Raw genomic sequence first — 11,738 nt, forward strand, 5'->3', positions numbered from 1 at the left:
TTAGACGTAGCTTAAATTTTTTAATGAAGTAAAATAACTAAAACGATAACATACTGAGGCATAGAGTTGGAAGTTGGTGTAGAATCACTGTAACAATGAAAATCCATACTGGACACCTCTGTACGTCCTGTAGTAACATACTATGATAATAAAAGGAAATGTTCACTAGCACTGAGACAAAGCACGGCAAATAGAAGTAGAGGAGCAAAGCATCCTCCTTTTCTTCTGTGGTAAGTATAAGCAGAATTTCCAATATATATAGCTTCAGGTTGTATGCAGATATCACTTGTTACTGAAACATCTTTCAGATGTTTTATTCACATCTTCATCTTCATTCGATTCCACAATATAAACAGTTTGACTATTGTCTTTACTGTGTCAGTTTCTTCTGAGTTGTAGGAGCATGTGAAAGCAGCATAAGAAAGCACACAACAAAAAATATAAACCATAGTATTTTATTCCCCATAGCAAACATTTGTATTTTTCCACCTAATCTCTGTATATTCATTTCAATTAAACAGCAGATATAAATGATGGTTTCATTTTTCTTGATTATTTCCCTCAACGTGCATGTAACGGCTCTCTAATGCACCTGAAAACATGTTGAATTATGTCATGTCACACTGAGTGGTCACACAAGTCTGAGGGCATCACTGGAGCACCTCTCGTTTAAATCAGTAACTTCCACTCAGGTGTGGAACATCTCACGGGACATAAGGCTTGGGGCCTCTCAGGAGGTCACTTGAGGTGAGGTGGGTGGAGGACCGGGTCGACCCGTCCCCGTACCTCCTTGGGCTCCCCATCAGGGACTCCATGGGGCTGACGGGTCTGCGAACGAAGGTTCGGGGGCCAGGATGGAATACGTTGTCAGGCTCGGGGGGCTTGGAGACGGCCGAGGGAGCCAGAGGGTCGAGCTTTACGACGGGCTTGGAGGGGAGGGTTGCGTAGGAGGCCACAGGAGCGCCCCCTGGCTTGGAGCTACCGCCACTGGGAGCAGAAAGTTCACCACCGCTTGAGCATGAATCTTTCGTTTTTGGCTCGCTGCATTTCTCACCAGTTGGGCTGTCCTGGAATGAAACCAACCAGCCCACATGAAGGACACCGAACACAGAAACACAGGCTAACCTTCAAACTTAAAATGAATTCAATTTTGTCACATCAAAGGAAACTCACGGGCTTCTTCTTCTTGTCAGGCTCACTCCCTGATGACTGTGAACTCTGGGTGGAGTTTAGAAAACAGGAGCGTTTAGTCATTCCTCTATGGCCTTGGACAAGCTGATAACATTCTTTTAGGGAATTACCTTATCCTCTTTCTTCTTCTTATCCTTTTTATTTTCTTTGTCACTGCCACTACCAGAGGAATCTGATGATCCGGAGCTCTGCTCAAAGATAAAACACAGAACACTCCATTATCCATTACCTACCATGTAAAACCAAATTATATCCTACATTATCTCACCGCCATTTACCTTCTTTTTGTCCTTCTTCTTCTTTTTCTTCTTGTCTTTCTTCTTCTTCTTCTTTTTCTTCTTGTCATCGTCACTACCAGAAGAACCCGAGTCCTTGGATGTAAATTGTGTGGCAATTGTGTTATTGTGCAGCAGTTTCCCATGTTAACATACATGAGATACAGATATATGAGAAAGCAGGAGGCTCTGTTGGAATTTTTTTCAAACCTTTTTCTTGTCTTTCTTTTTCTTCTTCTTCTTGTCTTTCTTCTTCTTCTTCTTTTTCTTCTTATCGTCATCACTACAGGAGCCAGAGGAGTCTGAGGAAGAGGAATCCTAGAGAGAGAAGAGATTCATGTCAGATTTCATTCACTGTTAACTACACAGCAGACGCAGAGGTGATGCACAATTTCATCTGGTTGTTTTTGTGATAACATCTGAAAACTCAAGATTCTGCAGCATAATAATAATGTAATAACAAAAAATATGATAAAACATTTCCATTCTTGTTCTCACCTTCTGTTTCTTCTTCTTGTCCTTTTTCTTCTTCTTTTTCTTATCTTTCTTTTTCTTCTTTTTCTAAAGGAAGGATCACATATGCCCATGATGCACTTGAATTACTCATTTACTCAGAAAAGCACACAAGTACATCTGCATGTCGTCACCTCACCTTGTCACCATCACTGTCAGAGGTAGAAGAGCATAACGACGAACAGGAGCCATCGTCAGAAGAGCAGGCCTTCTGGGAATGACAAGAATGTCAACCAATGACTAAAAGTTAATTAATCGTTTCTACTTTGTTTTGTCATTAGTTAATAAAACTGACTAAAGAGTCAACTGTTCATAAGTGTGAGATGACATTTATTGAAATAATAAAGAGATAATAAAAACAGAAAATGATTAAACATTATTATACATCAATATATTAAAAAATTATCTTATTTGTCACCTTCTTCTTCTTCTTTTTCTTCTTCTTTTTCTTCTTGTCATCTTCACTATCAGAACAGGAAGAAGAGGAGGCGGAACAGCTGGAATCCTGTAAAACATGAGAGAGAAGAATGATTATTCTCAATGCAAAAACAACAAGAACCGAGAAAAAGTAAAAAAAATTAAAATACAGAACTGATGTCATGACACAAACCTTGTCCTTCTTCTTTTTACCCTTCTTCTTTTTCTTCTTCTTCTTCTTTTTCTTCTTCTTTTCATCTTCACTGTCTGACGAGGAAGAGCAGGAATCCTGTACGAAAAGGCCAACAAGAATGTTTTAATATCAACACAACATGCAACAAAACTCAACAGAACATCAGAAATGGAACATAGACACAAACCTTATCCTTCTTCTTTTTACCCTTCTTCTTTTTCTTCTTCTTCTTCTTTTTCTTCTTCTTTTCATCTTCACTGTCTGACGAGGAAGAGCAGGAATCCTGTAAAAGATGACCAAAAAGATTAATACGTGCAGCAGGACAGCACAAGACAGAGATGAAACATGCGGACATGTTGTCAAAACACAAACCTTATCCTTCTTCTTCTTCACCTTCTTCTTCTTCTTCTTCTTTTTCTTTTTCTCATCTTCGCTGTCTGAAGAGGAGCTATCAGATGAGGAAGAGCATGAGCTGGAGGAGCCCTGTGGATCAAACCATACACAAAAAATCTTCATTTATACATATATAACAGGCGACCTGTCTGCGTGCTCTGCTTCATGTCGTTGATTTCATGGAAAAAAATTTAAATTTTTTGTTCTCATGTTCCAACTAAATCGCCAGTGGACATGCAGTGTTCACCACTTTAAATACCTTTTTCTTCTTTTTCTTCTTCTCCTTTTTGTCATCTTCGCTGTCTGAACCTGAATCCTGTTTGAAAACACAGAGTTTTTTTTTTTTTTTGATGAATCAACCTGACATGTGCTCATGACATAAATGTTGCATCAGTTCGTGGTAGACGTGATGCACTGCAATCACTTTGTTCAGGGGTGTGAGGGTCTGCCCGGCCTGGTTAGAGTCTTTCAGGACTAGTTCGACGGTGTCCAACCATGTTGTAAATACGTGATGAAAGTGTTTGTCATTTGTAGAGACATTTGCAGTGGTGCAGTTGATTGTGTGCATGAAAAGTGGCTAATATAAAGTAGAAGAGTCACCGTGTGGGTGTGAGAGTGAATGACGGCTCATCCTTTACCTTTGACTTCTTCTTCTTCAACTTTTTCTTCTTTTTATCTTTCTCCTTCCCTCCTTCTCCCTCATCGTCACTCAGGTGGCCCTCCTCAATACAGTAAGGGAGTGCCTCTGCGCCCCCTGCTGGATAAGAAGCATCATGACAATCAGAATAGTTGGTTAAATCTCCAGCCACTGTTTGATCTGTTAAAGAGTCAGAGTGGCACACGTACCAGGGAGGAGTTTGCACCCTTCTGGTGATTTAGGCTCTTTGGTCTTGGCCTGTCGTGAGAAAAGTAAGCAATGATTTTCTGTGTTTTTGTTCATTTACGTATGCTGTGACAGTGCGTGTCAGCGTTTTACCTCATCAACTTCCTTTTTGTGCCCATCAGTGCTTGTTCCCGCAATCTCACCATCTGTGGAAAGGGACAAAGTCCAATAATGCTGCATAAACGCCATGAACGTGTTTGGCTGCAGCGATAGCAGCTGTTATGTCCAGATACTTATGATTTCCTAAGAGTACAAACACTCACCTGCTGCTGAGAGAGCAGTAGCACTGCTGGTCTCACTCTGCTCGTCATCCTGTGAAAGAAACGCATGCATTCAAGGTCAAGATTACTTTATACACTGAGCCTTGGTTAGGATGAAAAACAGTATTGACCTCCTGAGACCCTGCATCCTCATATGGGGACATACATTTTTTTAAAGCTTATTCTGCTTCATTTAGACCTGTTGTCCTCATAAGTGGATGCTTTAGTCTGCCATCTAGAGGTAGTTAACACACTAGTCAGGGTAAGTACATGATAGCGAACTGATTCATTCTGCAGCCGATCACGGGACAAAAGTGGACAAGGTACAAAAGCACATCGAATTCTACGGTTGAAACTTGTTTATTTATGATTATTAACTTTTTTAGTTTGATAGGACTCGCAAATTTAACACATTTGATAACAAACTACAACATCACTTATTAGCAAGTACTCATTGTTTATAATTCTGTCTTTGGACAGCCATGATCATATATTGAAACAGATAGTTTTATATTTACACAGGGTGACTAAACAGCGAAATAATCCCTGTGTCCACATATGAGGACATCATTCTTTTCAAAAAACTACTTCCTGTTCAAAGACGATGCTTAGTTGTTTGCACTTCTTAGGTCCTACTAATCCTAGTTAACTTAGAGAAATTAAAAATGCATACCAGACAAAACCTTGGGTCTCAAGAGGTTATAAAAGGTGTTAAGACACTATGTTCCTGTAGGTGCCACAACCAGTGGTAGAGGAAATACATCTTTAATGCAATTTTCCATGGGAACAATTACATTTTAGTCTATACTCATTGGACATCGGGCAACTTTCATGCCTTCTGTGGATAGAGGCAGGTCTTCCATTCTTGTTAAATATGCTCTGCTGCCTAGCCACAATTATTTTCCATGCATCAAATCTGAGTTGTTAGTTATTTTTATCTTTTCTTGTGACCACTTTTACATCTGCGTCCTATTTGGGGAAAATAGAAACCTCTCTAATATGTCATCATCAGGCCCTGACAAGCTGGGATGTGAGTCCAGTGTGGGAATATTCAGTTTATTTTTTTTAATCACGCAAACCAGGGAACAAACATTTCTACAGCTATGGAGTGGAACATAAACCCAGATAATGAATATAAACATGCAAAAGAATGATCCTAAACCTAGAAACTGATATGTGACCTACATTAGCATCTTTTTCAATACTGTGATAAATACGACTGAAATAAATGTGTCCACAGTATCCCCACTCATTTCTGCCATTTCCACCAAAAGCAAAATTTAGTAAAAACAAAACTGCCACCAAATTAATATCAGTTAATCTGAGGATAGCTGACATCTAATCGGGGCTTCATCTGATTGGCCAAATGCTGTGGTGCCATTTCCACTGTATGCATGGCTCCATTTAATTGTCAAATATTTGCATTCTGACTGCATGCTGTGAACGCACGGTATGTCTAAATAGTGATTTTTACAGACACATGTGAATTGAAAGTTGAGATCAAACTTTACCGTTTTCTTATCCTTCTTCTTTTTCTTGTCCTTTTTCTTCTTATCTTTCTCACTGTCAGAAGATGAAGAGCTGGAATCCTGTATCAATAAAAAACATAAATAAAAATAATTTCAGTCTGCTGAACATACAAAAAAGACCTGGACCTTGATCTCCAATTATGAATTAGTCACTGGTATATATATATATATACATGTGTATATGAGTATATACATATATATGTGTTGGGTGTGTGTGTCAGAGGCTGCTCTGGACAAATGAGAAAAAATCCACACTTCTTTACCTTTTTCTTGTCCTTCTTTTTCTTCTTCTTCTTGTCCTTTTTCTTCTTCTTCTTCTTCTTGTCATCCTCGCTGTCAGAAGAAGACGATGAAGAGGAACAACTATCTGAAGAGGAGGAGCTTGAGTCCTGTAACAAAGGAATGAAACAACATATTAGCTATGATCACTTGTCTTTATACAGAAGCATAATAGACAGAACAGGTAACAAAAAAATACCTTCTTCTTCTTCTTTTTCTTCTTCTTCTTCTTTTTCTTCTTCTTCTTCTTTTTGTCATCCTCGCTGTCAGAAGAAGACGATGAAGAGGAACAGCTATCTGAAGAGGAGGAGCTTGAGTCCTGTAACAAAGGAATGAAAAAACATATCAGTTATGATCACTTGTCTTTATACAGAAGCATAATAGACAGACGGAACAGGTAACAATCAAGATAACGAAAAAAATGCCTTCTTCTTCTTCTTCTTCTTCTTTTTCTTCTTCTTCTTCTTTTCATCCTCACTGTCAGAGGAGGAACTGTCAGATGAGGAGGAAGAGGAATCCTGAGACAGAAGAGGCAGATGTTCAGCCACATAAACTTAATAAGAGTATTTCATACAGTCTTGCTTCAGATGATGCATGATCTGCTGCACCACGTGCCAGGGAAATTTTGGCTTACCTTCTTCTTCTTCTTTTTCTTCTTCTTTTTTTTCTTCTTCTTCTTTTCGTTGTCACTGTCACACGAGGAGGAAGAGGAATCCTGCAACAGAGGAGGTAGATGTTTAGCAACACATAGAAACATAATAAGACACATCACATATCAGTGCTTTAGATTTTTGGTACTCTGACAAAATCTGCAGCACAACGCGTCAACACAGAAATCCTGACTTACCTTCTTCTTCTTTTTGTCCTTTTTCTTCTTCTTCTTTTTATCTTTCTTCTGTTCATCCTCCTCTTCTGATGAAATCGAATCCTAGGTACAATAACAGGGAAAAAACTTGTAAAGTTTTCCAGCTACATGGTGATATAAATGGAGGGCTGTTTGAGTTCTCTCTCACCTGAGTCACGAGCTGATCTCCTGGAGCCAAGTCATCAAGGCCTGGAGATATTTAATAAAACCACTTTTTAATACTTGTCATTGAAATTCCACCAGTGTTATTCACAATTAAAATGTGAACAGTGCGGTTTTCATGAGCTGCTGTAAAAAGACAATTCTTTTTATCACTGAAGGAAAAGAGAATATGATCATAAATACCAGGATGTTTGCATGAAAGTTTGAATGAAACCAAACTAGTGGCCTCGCCCTAGTCTGCGTCTCTATTTAGTTAAACAGCTCTTTATGAGAACAGAAATGGGGGGGGTCAGGTTGGCTTGGGAGGCAGTGGAGGCTCTGGACGAGCTGAAGCTTTGTGATTCACGCTCTGTGTTGCAATGCGCAATACGTTTCAGAATTTCCTTGTGAGGGACAAATAAACCTCACAACTCTATGCAAATTTGCACAGAAGTCTGAGGAGAGATTAGACAAAGCAACACCAGAAAACACAAAACAAAATTAACTTTTTAATACTATGGAAAATAACGAGATATGCCTGTATCAGCCACCATCTAAAACACCTCAAAGCAAGCATCTCCTAATGCAAGTGGGAAATGTTGTGTTACACTTACCGGAAGGACATATGTTAACATTGTCCGATACATTATCTTTCTGCTCATCCTTTTTCTCCTTCTTCTCCTTTTTCTTCTTCTTTTTTTTGTCATCCTGCAAGGAGAAACTGGGCATTAATCTTTCAGCGAATGCATTTTCTTTACACGTGTGTGCTTGCACATGGAACGCGTTTGCAAGGTGAGTGTAACATTTGTTACAGACGATATCAGTAGCATGATTAAGTGGTTTATGAAATTATGAATTAAGAATTTGTCAGAATTGGTCAGATAGCGTCTGCATGGTCGCCTGATTACAGAGATGCAGCCAAAAACCAGCAGATGAGAAATGACGCGCACAGACTATACTATCTATGGTACATTCACAGGAATTCCAAATATACCCACATAAATAACATACGCCTTTAAAGTTATAGATTATCTGTGTAAGATAGAAAAGGTGTTCCAAGCATTGTAACTAGGTGCGTCCCTCTGCTGACAGATACTGTGTGCTATCAGATCCAGGTCCTTGCAGCCGCCGCCTATTGCTCGAGGTGAAATGCATTCCAGTGCTTTGTGCACTTTTTTGTCCCGTCATCCACAGCCTCTTTACACCAGAGGGGAAACAAACTTTTGTCACATGCAACTCTTAATCTTATCTCATCTTAGAAACTACCCAGAGCTGAGTCACTGGCTTTTCCTGTGCCTCCTGACTTTCCACTCACGCCCTCTGAAAACTTACACAGAATGTCATCACATGTCATTAAACTGGTCAAAACTAAAATAGTTTAAGCCGCTCTCTGGTTCAGAGCTGCTCTAAAAGCAGACCTGAAGGGTTTGATGTGCTTATCCCCCTTGTTGCCAAAAGCGCAGCTTTTAGATTTCAAAATTCCATGTAACAGACTGTATTATTAGAAAATATCCTCACTGGAGGCGTTGAAGGACCTGTCAGTCTCCTTTGAGAGGATATGAACTCATGCTTGTGGCCAGGGATTTAACTGACAGTTTATCTGGAAAGATTTCGCAAGGATTAAAAATAAACAACACTGCAGCCTCTTTAACGTGCTGGAAGGATAATCTGGCCTAATGTGCGCATTGCTTAGTCAAGAGATAAACAAATAACCATAGTTGTTACAAGTCTGAGGTATGTAACAGGTATTGTGTGTTCTGCGTGCCTGGCTGACATGTTGGAGCATGACAAGAGTTGCATGGAAATAGTATGGAAACTGTTGGAACACACACTTACACACATTTGAACAAGCCTGTTGATAAAATCAAACCTGTCAATAAAACTGACACTCAAACAAATGACACACACGCCTATCCGGCATAACATTATGACCACCTTCCTAGAATTGCGGAGGGCACGCTTGTACTTCCAAAACTGACAACTGATATCAGAGAAGGGGCAGGGGACTTCTGAGGGCTGGATTGGGATCTAGTGAATCTGGAGGCTGTTTTTTAGGCATTTTTTTCTTTTTTTAGGTCTGACTGGATTGGGATCTAGTGATTTTTTTTGGGCATTCATGTTTTCACAAATGCCCAAAGATGCCAAAAACACAACATTTTTATTTTCTCATGAATTTACACAGAGACAAGATCCTTATTCAACACGTGCCAATCTGGAACTTACCTCACTATCACTGTCTGAGGAGCTACTGGAAGAAGAGGAGGAGGAGGAGGAGGAGGAGGAGGAAGAGGAGGAAGAGGAGGAAGATGAAGATGAAGACGATGAGCTGGAGTCCTGTTAAGAAAGAAGCAGGGACATTATTGCTCAGCTTTGCGCAGACCTTAACAGGTTTATTTTTACGCTCCTTTGTTGGGGAAAGTGATGAAGTGATACGACTAGAGCAATGCTTTGTCATAGGCACTTAGAGGAGGCGGTGTAGCTCAAAGCGGAAGGGAAGGGCTCTCCCCGCACTTGGCAACGCACACAGGTCAAGTGCACAAGCATGCAAACACACGCACACCTATTCCAACAATGTCATGAGCGACATGTTGCAAAAGTGACAGTTAATCCACACGATAAACAGAATTCTGTTCAGCTTCTCTCCTGTTTGACTGGCTGTCACTAGGTACAGCCTCATTTCCCAGTAGTCAGCAGTAATGATTAATCCAAAGCAGCCTCACATATGTATCTTCCAATAATGGCTACACCCTAAAGTTGCCACAGAATTGACTGAATGTCATGTAGTGACATGATTTCCTCTAATCAGAAATCGGAACAGTGCAGATTGTAAGAACATTTCCAATATATTCTGCTCCATTTTCACCAGTGGTACTTCACCGAGCTTTATGGCACACTTACTTTCTTCTTCCTCTTCTTTTTCAGCTTCTTTTTCTTCTTTTCCGTCTTACCAATGCCCTCATCTTCACTGTCAGGAGAGCTGTCAAACGAATACAGCTGCAAGTAAAGGAAAAAAGCAGAGAACTTATTCCCTCTGCCCTTTACAGTGTTAGAAATCCAGAGCCTGGTTGTGAATACACATAAACATAGCGGTACAACTTCTCTGTGTCTTCTGATTATCTCACACGCTCACCTGTTCATCTCCTGTTGCTAAAGGGCATCCAGGCGGAGCCTTGTCTGCCGCCGTCTTGCCCAGGTCTACAGGCTCTGTCACCTCAGCAACAGACTGCAAACCACCAGAGGTGACCGCTGCAGGTTGCTGGGTGCCTGCTGTGCTAGCTCCATCTGGAGCTGAACAGTTCAGGGTGACAACATTAGTGATGTTCGGCCTACAAACGATTATTTTATAATATGTATTGTATAATGCGCAACTAAACTAATCCACATACTTCAAGGAGCGATGACGCGTTTTAGCAAGCTATGTTTCATATGTTATCTGAATAAAAACAAATGAGAACGCCATGTGACTGCACTACCTCGTTATCTCACTTCCTTAAATGGACAGGCAGGCTAAAAACATTGACCGTAGAGTCTAAAATACAGAGGAATAAAAATCTAACACAAAGGGCTAAATCGATAATATGGTCCCTGCTGACTGATTTCTCTCTGGTGCTCTCCTTAGTCATAAATCCACTCAATGACTTAACTGTGATAACAGGTCAGAAAAGTGCCACACCCCTAGTAGAAAGTAAGACTTGGCATTCTGTAAATAGGCTACAGTAGTTATAGAAACACCTCTATAAAACAATAATAAAGTGATAAGTGATAAGAGATAATAAAAACATTAACATAAGCTCACACTTATTATATACATTGAAAATATAAAAGAGAGCTAACCTTTTGGGAGGGTGGACTCCATGTAGGTCCAGACTTCTCCTCAGCTCTGGAGGTCAGGTTCCCTGTGACAAACCTACCAGTGCAGTTTTATGCCAAGGTGTTAGTGTGTGGAGCTCTGGGGTGTGGAGACAGAGAATTTGTCTAGCAGGCCTTAATTCAAGACACTTCCTTTAAAAAAGTTTCAAAATAAATCCCATTTGAGGAAGAATACTTACCATTAACATACAAATGCGCCATCTAATGGGTCAGCATCACTGGATACAGCAAGGGCTTTGCTCTGTCTTGGACAATAAGTAGTTGCATGCTTAAATTTCACATAGTAATTTTGTTCAGTTGGTTTTATTTTGAAAGCAGAAATATAACACTGACTGTTTGTCTTGCAGGCCCTACCCAGCTGAAGTGGCTGCTTCACCTGCGCCAACAGGTAATGCCTGTTTTACAGCTTTCTGCTCTAGTATTAGAACTATCAGCAAAAGTCTGCATGAGTATATGGGGATATTAGACTTCACTTATCCATGATCTGCTGCAGAAATATTTATAAATAAATGTGTTGCACACAGGCAATAATGGTTTCTGATTAAGATTTCCCTTTGGTCGCTTGTAATAGTATATCATCGTCATTTGGTAAAATTTGCCCCGTTTCATTCATTTAACGCTGCTATGTCGCCTCCCAGAGGATCATCCTATCCTTCTAGTCAAACGTGTCCTTTCTGTTCCTTCACAGCTTCCGTAGCTTGACCAGTAAAGTTAGCCGGAAAAAATACAGTCACCAAACTTCCGGAAAGGTTATTCATTCACCAAATACTGGCATGATAAACTACTAGAGTAGCCTTAAAAATGTTAATTGAAACTCATAACCTAACAAATATTTGTTTGTCCGTTGCTTTAAATTTCATATAATGTACTTGACTCATACCTTGTGAATGAAAGAATAAACTTACTAGTGAAATTCAAACACGGCGATT

The 11,738-nt window shown here is 40.0% G+C and overlaps 1 protein-coding gene across 5 annotated transcripts; it reads right to left on the minus strand.

The window, feature by feature from the left end:
• Positions 1-441: 441 nt before the first annotated feature.
• LOC125013615 (cylicin-2-like) lies at positions 442-10,888 on the minus strand. Of its 5 annotated transcripts, none has more exons than XM_047594427.1 (28): positions 10,774-10,888; positions 10,070-10,227; positions 9,838-9,933; positions 9,163-9,273; positions 7,554-7,647; positions 6,947-6,987; positions 6,781-6,861; positions 6,568-6,648; positions 6,359-6,451; positions 6,133-6,252; positions 5,918-6,043; positions 5,637-5,714; positions 4,129-4,177; positions 3,959-4,011; positions 3,829-3,877; positions 3,621-3,736; positions 3,242-3,298; positions 2,962-3,072; positions 2,777-2,872; positions 2,590-2,685; positions 2,398-2,484; positions 2,119-2,190; positions 1,965-2,027; positions 1,677-1,784; positions 1,470-1,562; positions 1,302-1,379; positions 1,174-1,218; positions 442-1,067 (listed from the first exon to the last, which is right to left on the minus strand). In XM_047594427.1, exons 1-28 carry the CDS (start codon positions 10,793-10,795, stop codon positions 705-707), a joined length of 2,637 nt encoding a protein of 878 aa, XP_047450383.1. In that variant the 5' UTR covers positions 10,796-10,888; the 3' UTR covers positions 442-704. The 5 variants fall into 5 exon arrangements, with proteins under 5 accessions (XP_047450383.1, XP_047450382.1, XP_047450384.1 ...); XM_047594426.1 differs by having other exon boundaries at positions 2,119-2,187; positions 3,621-3,739; XM_047594428.1 differs by lacking the exon at positions 6,568-6,648 and having other exon boundaries at positions 3,621-3,739.
• Positions 10,889-11,738: the final 850 nt, after the last annotated feature.

This window comes from Mugil cephalus, chromosome 9 (assembly GCF_022458985.1).
Source record: "Mugil cephalus isolate CIBA_MC_2020 chromosome 9, CIBA_Mcephalus_1.1, whole genome shotgun sequence".
Lineage (NCBI taxonomy): Eukaryota > Metazoa > Chordata > Actinopteri > Mugiliformes > Mugilidae > Mugil > Mugil cephalus.